We start from the raw sequence: 24,010 nt of genomic DNA on the forward strand, positions 1-24,010 counted from the left end.
TTTCCCAAAAATCAATCATAACTTGGAATAGCAGGTCAAGTGAAAAGTTTGCACATACTCGTTTCACTACAATATTCATAAGGATTTAATATAGACCGGCAATGTAATATTTTTTACATTGTCAACAAATCATTCACCATTCATATGTTTAACTATTATTGACTTTCAAACAAAAATAATACAGATCAATGATAGATGATACACTGAGAATGAAAAAAACATTACATTGACGATGCATAAATTTTAAACTCTATTCATAAAAGGACCTTTTATAAAACATACTTTGGTTATTCCACGAACCAGCACTCAACTAATACACAACAACAATCAAATCTTTATTCTACTAATAAGAATCAGCAACATAGAAACTAATATACGGAGGAAACTACAATTGTAGAGCATCCGAATAAGATACCCATATTGATACACACAACTACGATAGTTGCCATTACCAGAATCCATTAATGAAAAGGCATGCAAAGTATGATCTCCCAAGTCTCACTTTCCAGATTCTTCTGAATATCTGAATACAACATGTTTTCATTCACGTCTATTCATGGGTTCACATAAGTCAAAGAATACAATAATAGTGTATAAATATCACTCAATCTTCATTGTGCTAACAAGAGGACAGTATTCCATAATTTAAATTTTTAACAAAAGATAAATACAAACTTTGAGAAGCAACCTAACTTGTTGGCAACTGCTGAGTAGGTCTTCCATATTCCATTTGCTATACAATGTAGGCATTGTATAAATAACCATGACAAAAAATTATATCAAAATGACAAATCTATCTATTCATTCAAAGGTGTGTACCTGCATGATTATACCAAAGTAAATGAATCACATGATAGTCAGATATATCATATTCAATTCGAATATATTGGAACTCCTAATTAACTCTTATATTTTTCTGAAATATATGAATCATATAAAGTTAGCAAGTTGTATTGCAAAATGAGTAAAATATATATACAGTGGCAATGTCAGAGTTTTTTATGTTATTAGTGCTTCATCCACCATTTATTTTCAATCACCGTTGACTCTTAAATAAAAGTAATACAAATGGATGGTGAATGATGTACTGAGTCTGACTGCGTATGAATTTTTACAAAGTCAATGCAAATATATTATACTTTTTTCATCAAAAATCAAAATAAAGTATACATAGTCAAAGAGAACTAATCAACCAACATGCAAGCATACTCAGACTAATAGGAATGAGACTAATGGGGACCCACCTGAAGAACAAGTCACCAATAAGAAAGAGAAGATATGGAAAGTTTATTCTAGAAGGCCACGTGTCTGACATGAAGATTCATGAGGGAGGTTTTCTAACTACAAGGAGTTGTAACCGCAAGGTAGTGGGTTATAAGAGAGGGAAGGTGGAAAAGGGGAGGGAAGTTTTACTCTAGGATATACGGCCAGTTGGCTTGGGCAAGAAGGTATGCTCTCTTGAGTTCTAGTTTCTATCCTTTATATTCTGCATAATTTATGTAAATTGCATCTATAGCAGCATTTCATCGTCTAAAACACACAAATTCTATAATTCTAAATTTTGTCTTTATCATTTTGGTCCGACCTGCCGGATCATTTCTTGAGAAGATTTGCGAAAGAATTCGTGGAAACTAGAAACCAAACCCAATTAGATGGTGTAGATCAGCGATTAAACATGGTGGAGACGAAATTGACAAAGGTTGGGACACCTTGGATGCAGTCGCTCAAGGACAGGTACAGATCGAGAAGGAATTACAGGAGCAAGCCGAGTTTCTCAAGTATATTGCGACACTGGTGCACAACATTTGTAGAAGCAAACAGAGGAACCCGAGAATGCAGGAGTTACCCATACCGCCTCGACGTCGCAGGTCGTCGACGACAACCACCGAAAGACAAAGGGGGCGCACCAAGAGACTTTCACCATGACTAAGGTAGCGAACGCATTGGATATGCTAATTTCAGGAACAAAGAAGGTTGAATTACCGGTGTTTGATGGAAATGATCTCATAGGATGGATCACATGGGCAGAGTTTTACTTCAAAATCAATCAAACTCCTGAGGCAGCAAAGATAAACATGGAGGTTCATGTGATACACTAGTTCACCATTCTCACAGAGATACACCCAAATTTAAGTTGGGAGATGCTTAAGGAAGAACTTATGGACCGGTTTAGTGGCCTGGAGACACAGAACCTGTATGAGGAATTAGCCTCTTTGAGGCAAAGGGGAACGGTGCAGGAATATGTGGAAGAGTTTGAGTATTTGACCTCTTGAATTCCTCGGCAACCAGAACAACAATATGTGGGTTATTTTCTACATGGCTTGAAGGACGACATCAAAAACTGGGTTAGAATTCATGACCTAGGAACTCATTTACAAGCAACGTGGAACTAGCCATGAAGAAGGGAATTGGACCACCGAGTCGCACAAATTTTGCTCGCCCCGTGATTTCTTCTCAGCCTCGCTACGAGCAAGCTAACTCAGTATGGAATCGAGGCAACATGGACAATTGACCCTCTACTAAAACCGAAAGAAAAGTGGAATTGCCCATAAATCAAACCAGGTCTATGGGAGGAAGAGGGGTCAGACATTTATCTACTCAAGAATGGGAGGAACGTAGGAAGAAGGGGCTGTGTTTTCAGTGTGGGTTACCTTATAATCCTCTCCACAAGTGCGTTATAGTGGTGGTATTGGGAGAATATGAGGAAGTGGAGGAGGAAATGGTGATGGCAGAGGAGGCTAAATCGGGTGATGAGAGCAAAGCTGATGAAGGAGAATGCTAGATGTTGGAGTACACGAGCCTTAGGAAAGGTTTTGGAAATACCAAGGACATTGAAAATCTATCCACCATGAAAGTGGAAGGAATGAAAGGAGTCCCTATACTGATGTTATTGGACAATTGTGCAACCCACAATTTTGTCTCACCCAAGTTGGTGAAATTATTGGGGTTGTGGGTGGAGGAAACAAGGAGAGTGAGAATTAAGCTAGGAGATGGACACAAGGTAATTGGGATTGGGAACTATACTTGTGTAATTGATGCTCACATACTCGAGCTAGGAGGATTGGATGTGATTTTGGGAAGAGCTTGGTTGAGGACCTTGGGCGAAGTGAGGATAAATTGGAAGTACATGACCATGAGGTTCCATGAGGCTGAAAGGGAATTCTTTTTACAAGGAGCAGCGGGGTCACACACATTGACTTCTTCTTTGCAGCGATTGAGGGGAAATGTCTTCCATAAGGACCTCTCCTCACAATGGTTGCACACTATGGAGAAAATATTAAGTCAACAAAGCACATTCTTAGCAGCACAAGAGAAAGAGCAATTACAACAAGTGTTGGATCAATGGCCAGAGGTTTTCCAAACTCCTAAGGGATTACCCCACATAGACCATTTGACCATGCCATTAACTGGTTTTCAGGGCAAGGATCGGTGACAGTGAGACCATATAGGTACCCACACTTTCAAAAAAATGAGATTGAGAATCAAGTGCAAGATCTTCTTCAATTTGGGTTCATTAGGTTGAGCACCAGTGCATATTCTAGCCATGTCCTATTAGTGAAAAAGAAGGACAATTCCTGGAGAATGTGCGTAGACTATAGAGCACTCAACAAGGCTACCATACTAGACAAATTTCCCATACCAGTTGTTGAGGAATTGTTGGATGAAATAAATGGTGCAACATACTTCACCAAGCTGGTTCACAAGTCTAGTTACTACCAGATCCGAAAGCAAGAAAGGGGCATAGAAAAGACTGTTTTTCGCACTCATAGTGGACATTACGAGTATTTGGTAATTCCTTTTGGCCTCTCCAATGCACCAGCCACCTTCCAGGCCACCATGAATGAAACATTTAGACACCTACTTCGTAAGTATGTCCTTATCTTCTTTGATGACAAACTAATCTATAGCACTAGCTGGAATTCTCACCTATCACATCTAGCCACTGTTATGAAAATTCTACAAGATAATCAATTTTATGTTAATAAGAAAAAGTGCCACTTTGCCACTAGTGAAGTAGAATACTTGGGACACAACTTCTCATGCAGGTGTTGCTATGGATCCTTCAAAAATACAAGCAGTATTGGATTGGCCCATTCCAACCAATGTCAAGGGTGTCAGAGGGTTCCTAAGACTCACAGGATACTACCGTAAATTCATCAAGGGGTATGGAAAGGTAGCTCAACCACTTACTACCTTAACCAAGAAGGATGGTTTCAAATGGAATGAGGAAGCAAAGGAGGCCTTCAACCGACTCAAGAAAGTGATCACAGAGGCTCATGTCTCTCTTTGCCTAACTTTTCCAAGCTGTTTGAAGTGGAGTGTGATGCTTTCGGTCGTGGTATTGGGGTTGTATTAATGCAAGAACGAAAGTCAATCGTTTATTTCAGTAAGGCTTTAGCAGGGAAAAAATCTATTTAAATCTACCTATGAGAAAGAGATCATGGCTCTTGTTTTGGCCATACAACATTGGAGGCCGTATTTGTTGGGAAGACCGTTCTTGGTATATTCTGATCATAAAAGCCTCAAATTCTTGTTGCACCAATGCATTACTACGGCTGATCAACAATACTGGATAGCAAAGTTATTGGGGTACCAATTTGATGTCAAGTATAAACCAGGTCACGAGAACACAGCAGCAGATGCATTATCCCGCAAGAAGGGTGAACCAAACCTCTCATACATCAATTTTGCACCATTGTGGATGGAGGGACAGGATATGTTAGAAGGGCTTCAAGATGATACCTATTTGAATCGAATAAGATCCAGCATCCAGCAAGGGCTCAATACCAAAGGAGGCTTTACCTTGAACCACGGGATACTCAGATACAAGGGCAGGTTGGTGCTTTCCGCGAACTCTCCATGGATCCTTAAGCTATTACATGAGTTTCATAGCACTCCCCAAGGGGGACACTCGGGTTACTATCGCACATATCACAAATTGGCGGAAAATATTTACTGGGTAGGGATAAAGAAAACGGTACAGGAATTTGTGAAAGCTTGTGATACATGTCAACATTGCAAAACATCTACTTTAACCCCTACTGGCCTACTCCAACCTTTGCAAATTCCAGAGAAGATTTGGGATGATATCTCACTTGATTTTATCTCGGGGTTGCCTAAATCAAGGGGATTTGAAGTGGTCTGAGTGGTAGTAGATAGACTCTCTAAGTATGCACACTTCATACTGATGAAACACCCTTATACAGCTCGAGGAGTGGCAGATGCATTCATGAAGGAGATTGCCAGACTTCATGGGATTCCTAAATCCATTGTCAATGACAAAAACCCCATTTTCATCAGTCATTTTTGGATAGAATTGTTCAAGCTTTATGGAACCAAACTTTGTTTGAGCTCGACTTATCACCCCACAAATCGACGGTCAAACGGAGGTAACAAACAGGTATCTGCAATCTTATTTACATTGTTTTGCAGGCGAACAACCCAAGAATTGGTCCCATTGGCTCCCTTGGGCTAAACTATGCTACAATACTACATGGCATGCTTCAATCAATACTACCCCCTTTGAGGTGGTTTATGGTCGGAAACTCCCTATTGTTCTCAGTTTCCTGCCCAGTGAGATCAAAGTTGCATCGATTGCTTATGCTCTAGGGGAAAGAGATGAAGCCCTCAAGTAACTTCAGTATCACTTGAACCGTGCAAAACAAGGCATGAAGCACCAAGCCGATAAACACAGAAGAGACGTCCAATTCCAGTCCGGAGATTTGGTTTATCTTAAGCTAAGACCTCATAAGCAGCACTCTCTCGCCAAGAGGATTAACCAGAAGTTGGCCACCCGTTTCTATGGTCCATTTACAGTGGAGTGTCGCATCGGTTCAGTAGCATATCAGTTGAGTTTACCCCCATCCTCCAAACTTCATTCAGTATTTCATATTTCTCAACTAAAGAAGGTTGCTGCCACCCACCCCATTGAAACTCATTTACCTCCAGGCATGGGGGAAGACACAGGTATCTCTTTGGAACCAGAAGTTGTTTTAACAACTAGAAATCAATCACAAAATGGTACTCAAATTAAACAGTGGTTAATCAAGTGGAAGGGTCAGTCAAACGAAGAAGCTACTTAGGAAGAGGCACTCATCATCCAGCATCAGTTTCATTCCTTTAGTCTTGAGGACATGACTGATCTTCAAGAGGGGTCGAATGATAGGAATGAGACTAATGGGGACCCACCTGAAGAACAAGTCACCAATAAGAGAGAGAAGATCTGGAGAGTTTATTCTAGAAGGCCATGTGTCTTTCATGAAGATTCATGAGGGAGGTTTTCTAACTACAAGGAGTTGTAACCGCAAGGATAGTGGGTTATAAGAGAGAGAGGGAAGGTTGAAAAGGGGAGGGAAGTTTTACTCTAGGATATACGGCCAGTTGGTTTGGGCAAGAGAGTATGCTCTCTTGAGTTCTAGTTTCTATCCTTTATATTCTGCATAATTTCTATAAACTACATCTATAGCAGCACTTCATCGTCTAAAATAGACAAATTCTATAATTCTAAATTTTGTCTTTATCACAGACACATTTGCTTGCTTTAAAAATCAGAGCATTCGTAAAAAAATAATTAGCTTATGCACACAAACATTTTGGTTGCTTTTAAAATCCAATCAAACAATTGAACCTAGTATTAAGCTAAAGCAATTTCCAATTTTCCATACTTTTCACATCATACTCTATCATGAGTTAACATTTTTTATCCATTTATTATTAATTGATATTTTATCCATTTACATAACATGGACATATGCAAGATCAGAATGTGAGCATCTAATCATACAAATTTAAATCAAATATTGCATTGATCCATGAACTTGCAGGCAAAGAGGCATACCTCCTTGACCGAAGAGTTCTTTGTTCAGTGACAGAGATATCATCCTTTCTGTCTTTCATATTGCTTTTCTTAGCTCTGGATCGTCGAACTCCTACAATCGGCAGCCTCTTGGTAATTGTAACATTAAAATCAACTGGATTTATCAAGCCATGTTTACACTAACCTCTTGTGTTAACCATGGGTGACTCAACTTCAGTATCCCCTGGATTTGCATCTGTCTTACTTGTAACATTAGAACATTCTTCTGACACATGAAGTTTTGATTTTGATTTATCATTTAGAGACATAGTTGTCTCTTCAGTGTAAGCATCAACTACTTCACCATCTGTTTCCTCTGCACAAAAATTCAAGACTATCAACGAAAACAATTAACCAGAAAATTCACAAGAAGCTGCATGAGGGTAAAAATTCCGGAACATTAACTTTTTTTCCTGAACAGTTTATCAATTAAAATCATGCAGCAAATTATGCTTGTGCGTTCAACCTCTTTGCCAACTTGGTGGTGCACATATATGATTAGCATTTGCAATATGATCTTAATGGTTAGCCCATATTCCATCATTTTGTAAAGATTCACATGTAGGAACATAATCACAAGTGAAAAGTTCTTAATATCTTCTTCATCAGCATCGAACAAAATTGCAAGGCTTTTCTCAGCAGGATTTTTCCTTGACCTCAAATTGTTTGCCCCAACATCTCTTTATTATTGTCCTATAAACAGACTAACCTCAATTTTGAAATCATCTTCATGGTTCAATTTTGTGAGATATAACTCTTCTATGGCCTCCAATTTTGATCACCTCTAAAATTTTAATACTCCTATCTTGATTATTAATTAGGAATGTGTCTTTAATATGATCTATTCTATTATTTTGTGTATTTATATGTGTAGGGTATAAAATAGTATATTTTTTCTAAGCTATAGTGGATGTCCTGCTACCAACTGTCCTGCTATGGTGTTTTTGAGGTCGGACGCTACTCTCCACTACCCGTAATTGCCTACCTAGATTAGTAGTAAAAGAGTAAAGAAGTAATAACAACAACCACGCCTTAATCTTACTAGTAAAGAAATAGAGGAAAGGATTTTGTGTGGCAAATGACAAACTTGAAATAGCAAAGTTGTCTCTGTTAAATATAGAAAAACAAAATGCAGTCGTGGAAATTAATTACTGTTCACTGACAACGTAGGGTCATTAGGAAGCGAGCAAAAATTAGAAACCATGAAGATTTTAAAGTAAAAATTTAACCTGAAGCAGTATTAGATTCTCTGTGATCTTCAGAATTTGTAGCCACCGTAAAGCCTTCGCTGTTGCCAAACTTCTGTTGATGGATTTGGGCATTTCGGGTAGTAACTTCTTGCTCCTTTTTTTCCATGTGGAACTTATTCAGCTTATCCTCAAACTCCTCGATGCAAGACTTAAGTTCAAGTTTTGCAAACTTCTTGCCCTGGTTTCATTTTAAATTAGACAGGAAACAGCCATTTTCACATGTACACAAGAAAAAAACATCAATATCAATACCTTGTTTAGTATGTTTCTGAAATGATCCATAACAGAATCCTCTGACAAGACATGTTCATATGTCTTAAATAGGTCTATGAGTTTTTTCATCCCTTTTTCAGTAAATGATAGCTGAGAAAGACAATAAGCTATATATTCCCATTGTCTGACATCTGTGGATTAAAAAAAGGCACAATTGATCACTATGAGCAATAAACTAAAAAAGCAACTTCTCTTGGTTTTGTATTTGATTACGATGCCCATTGCAATCAAAAGAAAAGACTGGAAGGCAAGAAGCTCTATCAAACCTCATGATTTAGCTCATTAGCTAATCAAACACAAATTAGAAACTGTTTAGGGCATCCTATCCTTATCCTTAACAAGATGTGGACACAGGCATTTTACTAGAATAATGAGTATCATTATGAAAGGGTCAGCCTCAGCGTAATGGTAAGGTTATTATTTAGTAACAAAAAGGTCACGAGTTCAAAACATGGAAACAATCTCTCCGCCTATGGGAACAAGGTTACGTATATCTACCTACCCTAGACCCATCTAAATGAGAGCCTCATGCATTGAGTTGCCCTCTCTAATGAGTATCATTATCCTTTACAAGATGTGGGCACAAGCATCATTGTGTACAAGCACATAAAAATTATGAAAGAAGATAAAAACATCTAGGCTTAGACTCATTCTTATTATTGAGCTAACTTTAAATGGAATCAACCAGGTTAAAGTGCCTACTGACCAGCAAAAAGACACGAAAAAGGAACACATGAAATCAATGTTATAAATACTGGTGGCATTCTGAAAAGACAAAAGCAGTCTGTGTCTATTACACGACAAAAGATAAAACCCAGAAAAGAGAAGTGGCAAATATTGAAAACCTCAATATATTCAATAGATGCCAAGATGATTAGAATTTCAAGCAAACCTGATGACAGGGATTCTTCATCTGAAATTAATTTCTGTTTATTAGAAATTTATAATAGACATACCCTCGAAGATACCATCTCACAAAGGACAGGTTTAGACTGCAACTTCTGGTTTAATGACTTTAAAATTTTCTAAGGAAAAGGGAAGATACCTGTAACGCCACTAAACCTATTACATAACTTTTCCACAAGAGCTTCCATCTGTCTGTCCTGCAGTTCTTAAAGAAACTAATGAGTATGGCAATCATAATTCAGTATAACAATTTCAACATTGTGAGATAAGAACTACCTTTTTTATGGAAGCAATTAAAAACTGCATGATGTTGCAGAAGGAATCTTTGCTCAGGTTCTGCTTGGATAATTTGCTAAGTATATCTGGAAGCAAATTATATACTGGATTGTTTCCTGTCGTCATGATCAGAAAACAGTATTAAACCGCCTTTAAAATTTAATATTGACAGTAATAGCATTGATACTTCTATATTCTATATATAACAAAAGTAGAAAACCTTTCTTGGAGAGTTCAAGAAAAAATAGCTTAGCAAGATTTGAAATTCTCTCATCTTCATCTTCTAGTCTCATAGCCATTTCATTAATGTAACCTTTCACCTGTTAAGAAATGATTACATCAATGCCTAAACCAAATAAAATTGGAAAAAGAAGGAACAACTTCAGTGACCTGTACCTTCATCATGTCATTTAGTATGAGATGTGAAAGCACCAGAACAGCATCCTTCCTCACTGATGCACAAGGATCTTTTAAGCGTGCATACATGTTTTCTGTCCATGGTTCTAAAAGATTGGGAAACCGAACTGCTAAATCTCCCAGTGTAATAGTGCAATTAGAACGAACAATTTCTGAATGTGCACTATCCACAACAGTGAAGAGGAGCTGAAGATTTGCATTACTGTAGCAGTTCATTCAGTATACTTGTCATTTTGTTGTGAGGTATAGGTATGAACAGGAATAGGAAGGAGGTAAAAATTTAACAAAGAACTTACCAAAAATCCGCATCAATAATCATGAATCGACACAAAGCAAGCATTGCAGATGCCTGTAAATCTGGATACTGAATAGATGGAAGAAGTTATGCCATTTTATCAAACAAATAATGCATAAATTGCAGGAGTAAAGTAGCACTAGGAACATGCGATACAGGGAGGAGCTTTCATTTAGTAAGTGTAGATTAGTAGTTTAGGGAATAAATAAAAACAAAATAAACAGCATAAATGGAAAATGAGAACACAGGAAACAAAAGAAGGGATTGTAAACATCACTCCTTCTCTACCAACACCATATTTCATCTAGAGCTTGAGTTAACTCTCTAATCTAAAACTTTCTTTCTTTTTTGTGTTAAACTGAATTTTCCTCAAGTGGTCGATGAGTAAAAAAAATAGATTTTGAGCCAGACATCTAATGGGTTATAATGGAGAAGATAAACTTTGGTTTCTCACGATTTCTTAAAATTCTTAAGCCGTATAATTAAGGATATTATTTAATACCTTTACCTATTTAACTTTTCTTTAAATAGTTTTCCTAAATCCATTTATTCTCTGAAAATTCTAATACAGGTGTTGTTATTTTTTTATTCATAGAATGTGTTTGAACGTCATGTGACATGTGACCAGGGAGGTAGCTCTAAATTTTAAGAAAATGACTACAGGTAAAGAGTTTAAGGAGTTCTAGACAGGATTTAAAGGGATTGAGTTGAGGTTGAGTTTTCAGATGATTTGCTTATGATAAGGCTTAAAAATATGTTTATGATCAGATTTACTGCTTGCTACGCCACTCGCTTCTCCCAATGTCAATAAGATTTGGAGGACCTAAATTGACTCTCCATAGTAGTGAATAGATTAAACAGATTATTTAGGTATTGGTGTTTTATCTCATTATCTAATTTGTTTAGTTTGAGCTCTAAATAAGGTTTAGGTTTCTATGAAACTATGTGAAAATCAAATTTTACCTTGCCCATTAAACCCATGAGAGATCAAGCTCCCTAACCCTTAAATCTAAAATCATGGAGTTTGAGGAACGTTTAGATTCTAACAAACGGAATAAACAAAAGTCTAAGCTTAGAGACTTATCTCAAGCTCTAGATGAAATAGGCGCATGTAGACTTGAGATAAACTAAAGAGAATGACAGATATGGTGAGCCAAAAGATGGTGTTGGTAGAAAAGGAGGGTGTTTGCAACCCTTTTAGTTAGTTTTATGCAAGACATTATTCTATAACTATTTGAAAGTATTTTATTTTTAATGTTTCCTTATTAACTGCTAGTATTCAAATCTAACCATTAATTTAGTAGAATACAAATACAAATAAGCTACTAAATTATGAATAGAAAATGCAATACAGCATACATTTAGTGAAGGATGTCAAGAAAATCACCTTTTGCATTAGCCTGAAATTTCTACAAAGCTTTGACACAAATGTTGCACATATTCCAATCAAATTCTTATCATTTGACCCACCAGAAACTATTTCCTTTTCTGCTTTTTCAAACAAAGCATCAAGTGCTGCATCCTCCGAGGCAGCAAAACCTAACTCTGCATTTATATCATTATCCTGCAACATATTAATGAGACAAACTTTAGGTAAATACTTGACTGCAAAAAAAACATGATATGGAGCTGGCAACCGATAGTTGACCCTATCATGAATGACAGCAATAATAAAAAAATAAACAGTGATTATACCTTTGTGGTACCAATTGATGCTGTGTCATTACTGTCTATACTCTGATTCTGAATCTCCTTTTTCTCTTTCGCAAGTTTCTGCTTCTGAATTTTACGGCCACAGGATTCAATGTATACCAGTTGATTCATGGCAATATGACTGATGACAAATAAGCATCTGCTAAGTTTTGCTACTTCAACGGTGGCAGGAATGCTGGCACTACTCGTATCATTGTCACTCTGCACATCACCACCGCCATCATTAAAGACAGAACTAAAAGATTTTTTAATCATATCAGCTGCTATGGTTTCTGGGGTAGGGTGAATGGCATATATGGCAGCTATTGCTTTGTCAGTAGCAGCATACCAAATATTCCCTGGAAGGCCAAAGCCTGTGATTAAACTTTGTAGAATACCAAATATTCGAATGCTACTATTAGCCAACAACTTTTTCTTGTCATCTTCAGACAGTCTCTGGATAGCAAGACATGCTGTCCTTGCTAGCAAGGAGTCAACTTTAGCCCAACGACCAAACCCAATATCAATTATGTCCTGTAAATGTGAACCAAGAACATCAGCTGAAGTCTTTGCGACCATGCAAAGGACAGATAAAGCACCACGACTCTGTTCTGCAGTAGTTCCGCCAACATTGAAGCAAAAGAAATCCCACAATGCTGATATCTGCGAAAGCAAAGAGGTGATGAGAAATCAAAACATAACGAGAAAAAAATATATGTATTAGTGCAGAAAGAATTTGAATTGATGAAAAAAATAAAAGGCAGCTTCCATACAAATTCCAATAAGAGATCATAGCTCATGTATCAGCATTAACATTTGCAGTCTTGCTTTCCAATGTTAAACATGTTTATTTAATAGCATTGCTTATCATCAAATTATATGCATTATGCTAACAGGAAATTATAGGCTAATCTCATCCCAAATCATAGTTAAATTTGTCAGCACTAATACATAAACTGAGAATGAAACACAGCCTTCTTTACATAAAACATTTGAAGATTGTAAAATGTTAAATATCTTAGAACTCACAAAAGAACTGAACTTTTACTGGCTCAATTGATATTTGCCACGCTGCACACATAACTAGGATGTGGTGTTGCTAATAAGTTATGTTCGCACAAAGCTAGACAGACTTTGTATATCATTACAAAATCCCAAAATATAATATCTAACTTCAAAGTTATCAAACTTAGGTCTTGTTATAAACAGAACAAATTAATTTTTATAGGTTATAATATATAAACCTGAAATCAAATCTAGAGGCATTTAGATAATTTACACAACATACTACTCAAGACAGCAAATGAAAACATACTGTGCTGGAAGATATATCACCCTTAGAGACTAGGGCACTAACTATAAACTCAAGAGATGCTATATCTCCTATATTGGAATCAGTGGCAAGACTCAAGAGATTCTTAGCAGTTTCAACTGGGTTTTTCCGGATGTATATTGTATGGAAAGCATTCTCCACAGCTTCATAGATGGATTTATCTTGGGAAAATACCTACAAATGAGAATAGGTGCAAGAAAGAATTAGTTTTAGACAAAACAAGGATAACATACAAAGAGTAGATTACCCAAAGCAAAAGAAATAAATAATCAAATAACTCTTAAATATAAATGTTTTGGATATAAAAGGAGAATGGGCTTACCAGTGGCAACATCTTTCTAAGACATTCCTCTGAGCCATCAATTTGGAACTGTTTGCACCTCATCAATAAGAGAATTGTGTTTTCAACATCAGTCGCAGAAGACGAAGCCATCAACTGGACAAGAGTTGGCATAGTGGCCTCTATGCATTTAGAGAATCTCAATCCAGCCTCAAGCGATGCAACCAAGGCCCTAGTCTGCTCCAAGTTCCCAACATCTGGCAGATTATTATTCTGCAAAGGAATCGCATCTTCAGTCTGGGACATGCAAGTATCAGTTATACTGTCTGGCTGCTCCTTTGCAACAGTTTCAGAATTTAAATTGTCCACTTCGCCGTCGTCATTAAAATTATCAACAGATGGTAGATCATCTGATACTCCTTCTGAAGGCACAGCTGGATCAAGCTCTTTTAACTTCTTTTTATACTGATCTAAGGTTGCTTCAAATGAAACTATCCGAAGCTGAGGACCAAATGGGTTGTGCTGCAGCATCATTATTAATAGATTTAAAGCAGATTTTCTGACCATTGCACTCTTGTCCTCCAATCTTCCAGCAGCAACCTCTGCAACTTCATTCCACAGACCAATTGAAATAGAGTGTTGTTCACATAATTCAGCCCATACCTGGAGAACTCGACTTCTTGTATAAGCCGAAACATCTCTACAACGTTCAAGCAAAATTTCCAGCATGGCTTGCTTAGTACGCAGACGGATGGATTTTGAACTCACTTCACCATCAACATCCTTAAATGCCTTCGCTATTAGCTTTCCCAGCACTCCAACAAGAGCATTTCTAATCTTGTACGATTCTCCGCCAAAGTGAGGAACTAGAATGCCAATGTTGGTGGAAACCAATTTTGGAAGCCGGTCAGCAAGCTCTACAAGAAAACGTCCAACATTGTCAGCTCCAACAGTATCCTTCACATAATCTTTGGGATTAGCCCTTCCAATCTCCCTAATGAGGGATGTAGCCAGGCTTGCATCTGCATATTTCTTCTGAGCACCAACAACTGCATCAGCAATGTGGGTGACAACAAAATCGTATTTGTGAATTAGGTGCATAATGGACGCACACGATTGTGCCATGTAATGGTACTTCGTAGAGCAGGCTCCAATTATACGACATAAAGCATCTTTGGCATCTGCATCTTTTAAGAGTGTTGCATTCTCAAACATAGAGAATGCATTTCTACAAAAAATTAAATGTCAATCAGAAAGACTCAAATTGACAAGTAGTATACAAACCAGAAAAAGACAAATCACTCACTTTGTAATGAAAGATAAATAACTTTCATCAGGGTCTGATGAACCAAAAAGCAATTCGAGGTTGATCTCCAAAGAGTTTGCAATAAGATTTAGTATCCGAGCTCTTTGTGGCTCCCAGTTCCATGAATTAACAGGTTGTTTCTTCCTTGTACTTGCTGCCACCACCTGAAACAGATGCTAATAATGATTAAGTAAACTAGATTTTGGACATTGCAGCACAAAATGCCTCTGACTGAAGGGATTGGTAATATGGATTCTTACACTCAAGTGTAGTAACATATCCACCATTGAATTTTATAATATTAGATATCTATAATTTTATAGCACCTGTTGAGTAAATATCCATGTTTGTTCCATATAAAAAAATAAATAAAAATCATAATTTGAGCCCTATGGATATCAAATGCCAGTCAAAATAACCCCACATAGGGACTAATGCGACTCTAAAATTAATCCTGAAAATAATTATTTTGATTAGCATTTAAGATTCTTAAGAACATGGTAGATATTTTAAATCTTTCAGGGACTGAACTAAGGAGCAAACTTTTCCTTAGGATGGCTAATACTTCCTCTTACCTTTTAAGCAGGTATATGTTGCCATGTATATGGCTTACCACAAATCCAAAGTCTATTGTAAGTAGTTTAAGGTTTTAAACAACAGTTTCAGAAGCAGCTTCGAAAACTTCAAAAACCTAGATGGGGACACAATTGAGGTCACCATACGGTTTTGCTGACTCCCAAAACCATGACATGTCTATCTATAGCAGTCGCAAACCCAGATTTAAAACCTTTGTAACATAACAACTAAACTAGGAAAAAGCACTACATACATACACAAAAAGCATCATCAATCTAAATGAAAATTACACTACTACACTAATACCTCCTAAAATGAAGCTTGATCACACGACACAACTCGTATTTCAAAAAAAATTATACTGATTTCCATTGAAGTTAACTTTGTAAGAAGTGTAATTGTAATGATAACATCACATAAACTTAAAGTGGTAAGTGTAATGACAACAAAAGTTGTAAAACAAAAAGGTCCTACATATAATTAAGCTAAGTCTTAATAAAATTCGGTGTAAATTCTCCTTAGTACCTTTGAACCATTGTTAGAACTAGTGTTGGATTCTTCAGCCAGAACAATGTGAATGAGGAAGAATGTGTATATTTTGAAAGCATTACGATGCGAAGCGACGCGATCCAACACAGGAATTTCATCATTGGAAACTCTTGAGAGCGAATCAACATTGGGAAGAAGCACAGCGAGATTTGATCGAAGACTTTCGACGAGGTTCAGTTTACAAGTTCGAGAGAGAATGGTGTAACCCTTAATCAATGAGTACACGCGTTCAAACACGTCTTGCTCCTCAACGCAGAATAGTTCCTTATCAGAAAGATCAAACGACACACCTATTTGCAAAATAAAAAACTGTAAATTATTTTTTGTTTGTTTTTTTTCGTGAAATGGAATTCGAGGGTTTGTTTACGAGTTGGTTAGCCGAGGAAAAAGAAAGCTTCAGAGTCATGACACTTTCTTTCAGAGTCTGAAGTCTTAGGTTTCTCTTCCTTAGTCTCCAAAATCTGACTCGTAAACAGATCTATGAGAAATGTATTTTAAGTCGTCTATTTAAAAATCAACTCGCGAACACACCCTCGGGGAGTGGGAATAGAGAGGGGAAGGTAACCTTTGACGAGTTCTTCGATTTGGGAGGGGCGAAGGGAAGAGAGATCGAGAGGGTTGTGGATGTAGAGACGGTTATGTTCTTCTTCGTGATCTTGTTCGAGGTCTTGAAGATGACGAGGGAAGATGAAGAGAGAGAGAGAGAGAGAGAGAGAGAGAGAGAGAGAGAGTGAGGTTTTCTCTAGTGTGAGTTGTTGTTGTTGTGTTTGTGAACTTACAAATTTTCAAATGTGATTGTTGGCGTTATAAAAGCGGGAATATCTTTCTGTCATCCCTTTCTTAGTCTTGACTTGGGTTAGAAGCGGAGCAATTTGGTCACAAGATCTTGTTCCTTAGAATATCAACTGAAAAAACAAGCTAAAAGAAAAGTGAAATTAGAAAATTTACGAATATTTTTATTACATCATTTATTATTTATTTTTAATCATTATTACTCTTTAAAAAAATAATATTATACTCTTAAATTTAAATGAAGAATAAATAATACACAAATAATATATAATTTTTTATTATCAGTACATAAATATTACACTATTAAATTTAACACTTGTGAAAACTAGAAACATCATTTTTGGATACAATGTTTCATCTTTTTTTCCTTAAAAAATGTCTTAAAATAATATTGCATGTCTTTAAAATTGTTGTGTAACATGGAGTGTCTATGCTAATAAATAGTCAATTATAGGTTTTCTTCCTTTAGCTTCATCATCTAAAAAAAATATTAAAATAATTTTTCACTATGACAACCAGATTTTTGGTGTGTGAATTTGTTTTTTGGAATTGCCATCATAAATGTTATGGAAATCTAAATTTTAAAAGAAGACGATATTCTTAACATAAGAATTGGTTATAATGATGGCAAAATGGTCATTATATATGGTTTTGCCAGCATAACTTACATTTTTATTGATAAGGGGTGCAATTTTAGTCTATTTCTCATTTAGCTAGCTATGTCTGTTTGCCAGTTAATACATAGCTTGCCACATCTTTCATTAATTGTGGCCCCTAGAATACTTTCTTCAGGTCTTGACACATTCTAGTGTTGCTTGGGCGAAGGCTTAGCTTACTCTTGTGAAATTCTTCAAGAATCAAACTTATCAATTATGCGTCTTGAGGAATGTAAATTAGAATTTTGAAACATGATTAGTTCATCTGGTTCTTCTTGTATCTTTGATATTTTTCCTTTCTGATCGAGCAACTTCTTGTTCCATATTCCTTGTTAGCTCTTGTTACTCTTTCACTTGGTCTAACAAATCATTGGTGATATTCAACATCCCAAATATCATATTATTCTTCTTGACATCAGAATTTCTAGCAATTCCAATTCTTGTATCATAAAAGTTGTCATGTCTATATAATTTCTATTCAAAGAATCTGCCACAACATTTGTCTTTCCTAGATAATATTGTAGCCCAAAGTCATAATTCTTAATGAATTCAACCTACTAAGATTGTGTCATGTTTAGCTCTTTATAGTCAAACAAATACTTTAAACTATTTTGATTGTTTAACACTTCAATTTTCGATCCATATAAGTAATGTCTCAAAATCTTCAAAGAAAACACTACTCCATGTTGCTCAAGATCATGTGTAGGGTAGTCGTCCTTGTGAGGTCTAAACTGACGTGAAGCATAAGTCACAACTTTTCGGCCTTGCATCCACACATATCCTAAAACTTGATTAATTTGACACACAACTTTCATGCTTCACATTTCTAATTCTTGCATTTTTGTTGTTGCTCAGCTTATGAAAATCTTATAATACACATGACACAAGAGTGTCTAATGAATAACTCACTTCCACTAAAACTGTGTTAGACTGACATTTTTCTATTTTTTCAGGTACTTTCACTATACACAATAAAGTTGACCACTTATAATTGACACATAAGTTAAGGACACTTTCCACCAACCCCATAAGTTTTCTTTTCATTTCTCTTCTTGTTTACATTTTTGCATTAGGGACAATGTAAGTTTCTAAGCTTAATGATTTTTTTTTTTGCATTTAGATAGTTCATTCATATCATGCATCCCATATAGTTTTAATTTTATTTCATTTTTTTAGGTTGAATATTCATATTATCATGCATTGGCAAATGTCTCATATATCATCTATCTTCTGCTTTGTTCCATGTATTGTTTGTCTGCTTTAAATAAAAAAGTATGCATGAATGATGATTGTTGATATGTGACGCCATTAAAGAAAACAACTTTTGATAAAATAATAACTTAAAAGACATTAGATTTGACAATCATGAATTAAATTTGGTTAAGTAAAAGTCTTTGTTTAATAACATTTGCTGAATGAACCAAATGTGAGAAATTTGGACCAAACACAATCAAGGTTCGATTTAAATTGACAATTGCATAAAAACCCTTTTTCTTTCATGAGTGCATAAATTTCTATGCTTGTACTATATTCTAGAACTTGATTTGTGACCGTTTCAAGATTGAAGTCTGTTTGTATGCATTAAAATAATAGAGGCAATAATGACTTTTTCTTTTGACCTTCAACGGCTTGTTATAACATTGAAAACTCATTAGTTGCCCATTTCTTAGCCGGAACTTTAATTATTTCTCATAGCTACTCAAATGAGGGTTTTGGGTAATTTGTGATGTTTAGTTGAAGCAATGAGAAAGGTAAAAAATGTCATGTGTAGTGAAAGAAACCAAAAAAATGTGAAAAGGAAAAAATTCATCATTTCTCTTTTAGTATGTAGTAAAGAGAAGTGTTCATCAAAAAATGTTCATATGACAGAGTAAGGCCTATTAAGATAATTTAAATACTTCAATCAGATGTCTAAAAAGTTTAAGTATTTTGGGAAACAATCGTAAGCCTTTTGAATTATCCTTTCTTTGTTTATCTCACCTTAAATCATTCACCTTGGCCCCATTACAACCACTTAAAGACCTCTTGATTTTTGCATACATCCAAATACAGCCAGTGGCAATTTGGTCTATAATCAAGCCTATGGTAGTTTACTTTCATGAAAATTTTGAGCAAAACACAATGACCTTTAAACACATGAGAGTGATGGGAGAAGAGTAACCCCGATTCATGCAGTTGTTATGAGTTAAAGACATAGCTTGAATTAAATTTGTTTCTGATTGCCTTGTCTTAATGTCTGGATTATTTCAAAACTATCATGAGATTGCTTGTTATTTTGGGTCATAGTTTCTATATTGTCATCCATACATGACTGTAAAAGTTAGACATAATACTTGCTTGAGGACAAGCAAGATATAAGCTTGAGGGGGTTTGATGAGTGTGAAATTATTTACATTTGTATTACATTTAACTTGCACTTTAGGACATAATTAAGACTTTATGATTGTTTTTAGCTTTTATTTCTCTTTGTTCGGGTTGAGCGGGTGTTTTTGGCTATGTTGTGCAGTTTGGATGGAATGAAGCCAAAAAGAGTAGATATTGGGTGCAAGAAGATGAAATTCAGTGTTGAGGCTATGCGAATACCAATTGAAGGGCCAAAAGAAGTCGTGAATGTTATATTTTATTCATATTTTTTTAGATTTGTTTTGTTGGGTTTAGCCCAATATTTTGTAACTATGATAAATAAAGGTTCTCCCTCAATGATAAAACACTTTACACTTTAGATTACAATTCTCTAATTTAGAATTTGGTATTCTCTTCTTCATCATGAGTGAGTAATTCTCATTATTTCTATGATTGGGGGCTATGCCCTTTTATTTTCAATAAACACTTGTTCTTACTTCTATTTCATTGAGTGGTGTGATTTGAATCATTAAACTGAGTTTTATTCGTGTGATTTGTCTGGCCAACAAATTACACCTCTTAGATATATTGGGGAAAGACCTAGAGGTGAACTCAACTATCCGACCATTCAGTTATTCAAACTAGAATCCTAATTCACGAGAGTAGTCTTAGGATTTTCGGGAGTTTCTGGAATTCACCTTGGGTTGCTACAAAGCGATTGGATAGAAAGATCCAAGTAAATGATTCGATTGATAATCGTACCACGAGAGTAGTTGTGACTTCAATTGAGTACATGTGTCGAAGCCCAAAAGATGATGACATATATCAAAGAGCAATTCACCCTCATAACTTAAAGTTCATGAAAATGAGCAAAACAATGATTTGTGAGTGTAAAGGCGGTAACCTTTATCATAAGAACTTTTTATAAATTATATTTCAATCCTTTTTAATTTGAAAATTGTAATTAAAACAATAAATTTTTTAATTTCTCCCCTTTGAGAAATAGAACATTGGTAAAGTAAAAGGTTTTGGAGATAAAAATAATTAATTAAGATGTGAAAATTATTTCATCACAAAATGCTAATTAATTACGATGTTAAATTTTGTAATATTGTTTCTAATTATTTCTTAATGTAATTTTTTTAATTTATTTTCATAAGATATTATTTCTTATTAGTTGTTAATATAATTGGTTTATTATTTCCTATTTTTTAAAGTATATGAAAGAGGACATTGTAATTAATTACTTAGATTTTTTTCAAAATAAATACATTGTCTAATCATTTAATATGATAACTTCAAAAATAATATTTTAATATATAGGAACGAAATTTTAGTAATAAATGATATTGAAATAGGAACATTGTAATTAAGTTATACCAAAGAGGTAGTGTATTTTAGTAATAAACAACTTTAAATTTTAATAATAAATAATTGTTTATCTTCAATCTCATTTGCATATACCAACGGGCGTTGGTTCAAGTGGTACATGCTTGATTCCCCTTAAGCAAGAACCCGGGTTCGAGTCTTGTGGATGGAAAAAATGTCCGTTGGGAGAGTTAGCCCCACTTACCTGTGGATGTTCTCGGCTCGGACAGGATTGCCTCCAGTGCGAGGATACTTGTGGGAAACAAAAAAAAATCTCATTTGCATATAACTAAAATGAAGAGAGAGAAATGAGGAGAAATAAATTTGTTGGGTTTGAGCTCCCTTCCTATGTGGAGAAAGACTCAATTGAGCAAAACCCACTTGTCCCACTTAATCTAATGGATAGAGGTCAGATATGATACTGTGTGCAATCAGTTTAGGCAAAAAGAGGCATTAGAAAAGTGAGAGAGATGTTGAAAGAACTCAACTCATAGGAACTCATAGCAGTTGTGGGAAATTTGTGACTGTGTCTTTGTTCATTTCTTGATCGGACTGAAATTTGGACAACAAGTTCACAGCTTATGGTACATCATTCTGAATAGTTGGATCGGTGAGACGTTATCCGAGGTGGTAGAAAACGAGCCATAACAATGGATTTCTTTTTTTTCTTCTGAACTTTGTGTTCTCATTTTCAAGTTTGTTTCTCTGTTGTATGTCGTATTGTTGAGACACTCTTGTATTCCTATTTTGATCATAATGGAGCTTAATTGACTAGCTTGTGCCCGTGGTTTTCCACGTTAAAAGTCTCTTGTGTGTTCTTACTTACTGCCATTATTTGTTATTGCTCCATATAGATTCTAGCAAGTTGAGGAAATTATTATTCACTGCATATAACTGTTAGAGTTTTCGTTGTTATTGTCTTGAATTTCTCATCAAATTGGTATCAGGGCTATTTGGTTTGAGGTTATTTGATTTGCTTGAATGATGGAGGCAAATACACATAGAATGATATGTTTGAATGATACTAACTATCACTTGTGGAAAGGAAAAATGAAAGATTTATTATTTGTGAAGAATTTGCATATTCATGTGTTTGCTACTGAAACCCCGTAGTTGAAGTCTAATGAGGATTGGAGTTTTCAACATCAACAAGTTTGTGGTTTCATTCAGCAATATGTAGAAGACAATGTCTAAAATCACATTGCTAATGAGGAAAATGCAAAATATTAATGGAAGGAAATTGAACCCTTGTATGCTTATAAATAAGAGAATAATAAATTATACTTGTTGAATTCCTTGATGAATTTGAGGTACATTGAGAGAGCTTCTATTTCAGATTACTTAAATGATTTTCAAGGGCTCCTACATCAATTATCAGGAATGGGTATCAAGTTTGATGATGAAGTATTGAGACTATGGCTACTAAATACTCTACCAGATTCTTGGGAAACATTTCTTGTTTCAATTACAAATTTAGCCCTTGACGGTATTGTCTCTTTGGAGAGTATAAATGGAAGTATTCTTAATGAGGAGATGATAAGGAAGGCACATGGTACTTCATCTCATTCTGAGGTGTTTGTCACTAAAAACAATGCCTCGTCCTCATCCTCATCCTCATCCTCATCCTCATCCTCATCCTCATCCTCCTCCTCATCCTCATCCTAATCCTAATCCTAATCTGAATCCTGATCCTAATCTGAATCCTAATCCTAAACCTAATCTTAATCCTAATCCTAATCCTAATCCTATTAATCATCCTCCTTATCCTCATCCTCATACTCATACTCATTCTAATCCTAATCCAAATCCTAATCCTAACCCTACTTCTAGTCCTAATCCTCATCCTCATCCTCATCCTCATCCTCATCCTCATCCTCATCCTCATCCTCATCCTCATCCTCACCCTCATCCTCATCCTCATCCTCATCCTCCTCCCCAACCTTATCCCCATCCTAATCCTAATCCTAATCCTGATCCTGATCCTAATCCTAACCCAAATCCGAATCCTAATCCTAATCACTATCATAATCCTAATCCTAATCCTAATCCTAATCCTAATCTTAATCATCATCCTGATCCCCAACATCATCCCCATCCAAATCCTAATCTTAATCCGAACCCTAATCCTAATCCTAATCCTAATCATCATCCCCGTCCTCATCCCCATCCAAATCCTAATCTTAATCCGAATCCTAATCCTAATCCTATTCCGAATCCTAATCCTAACCCTAATCCTAATCCTAATCCTAATCCTAATCCTAATCCTCATCCCCATCCTCGTCCTCATCCTAATCCTAATTCTAATCCTTATCCTAATCCTATCCTTATCCCTAACAATAATCCTAATCCTAATCCTAATCCTAATCCTTATCTGAATCCTCATCCTAATCCTAATCCTAATCCTAATCCTGATCTTGATCCTAATCCTAATCCTAATGCCAATACTCATCCTCATCCTCATCCTCATCCTGATCCTCACCCTCATCCTCATCCTCATGCTAATACGAATCCTAATCCTAATCCAAACCCTAATACTAATCGTAATCCTAATCCTAATCCTAAGCCTAATCCTAACATAATTCTAATCCTAATCCTAATCCTAATCATAATCCCAATCGAAATCCTAATCCTCATCCTCATCCTCAGCCTAATCCCAATCCTAGTTCTAACCCTAATCCTAATTTGAATCTGAATCCTAATCCTAACCCTAATCCTAATCCTAATTCTCATCCTCATCCTCATCCTCATCCTCATCCTCATCCTCATCCTCATCCTCATCCTCATCCTCATTCTCATCCTAATCCTAATCCTAATCTAACCCTAATCCTAATCCTAATCCTAA

At 35.8% G+C, this 24,010-nt stretch overlaps 1 protein-coding gene across 1 annotated transcript in view; it reads right to left on the reverse strand.

Moving 5' to 3' along the window:
• Positions 1-484: 484 nt before the first annotated feature.
• The window catches only part of LOC109338456 (condensin complex subunit 1-like), a 31,905-nt gene continuing 8,379 nt past the window's right edge, over positions 485-24,010 (reverse strand). The window contains exons 2-18 of the mRNA XM_019575702.1: positions 16,575-16,783; positions 15,986-16,299; positions 14,885-15,048; positions 13,621-14,806; positions 13,281-13,472; positions 11,969-12,628; positions 11,661-11,837; positions 10,275-10,342; positions 9,958-10,180; positions 9,782-9,881; positions 9,562-9,677; positions 9,425-9,482; positions 8,359-8,510; positions 8,086-8,284; positions 7,002-7,172; positions 6,839-6,929; positions 485-819 (exon numbers count right to left, since the gene is read on the reverse strand). Of these exons, the coding sequence (XP_019431247.1) occupies positions 798-819; positions 6,839-6,929; positions 7,002-7,172; positions 8,086-8,284; positions 8,359-8,510; positions 9,425-9,482; positions 9,562-9,677; positions 9,782-9,881; positions 9,958-10,180; positions 10,275-10,342; positions 11,661-11,837; positions 11,969-12,628; positions 13,281-13,472; positions 13,621-14,806; positions 14,885-15,048; positions 15,986-16,299; positions 16,575-16,783 (4,102 nt within the window). The 3' untranslated portion in view covers positions 485-797. The remainder of the gene's footprint in view (positions 820-6,838; positions 6,930-7,001; positions 7,173-8,085; positions 8,285-8,358; positions 8,511-9,424; positions 9,483-9,561; positions 9,678-9,781; positions 9,882-9,957; positions 10,181-10,274; positions 10,343-11,660; positions 11,838-11,968; positions 12,629-13,280; positions 13,473-13,620; positions 14,807-14,884; positions 15,049-15,985; positions 16,300-16,574; positions 16,784-24,010) is intronic.

Source organism: Lupinus angustifolius, unplaced genomic scaffold (assembly GCF_001865875.1).
Source record: "Lupinus angustifolius cultivar Tanjil unplaced genomic scaffold, LupAngTanjil_v1.0 Scaffold_26_8, whole genome shotgun sequence".
NCBI lineage: Eukaryota > Viridiplantae > Streptophyta > Magnoliopsida > Fabales > Fabaceae > Lupinus > Lupinus angustifolius.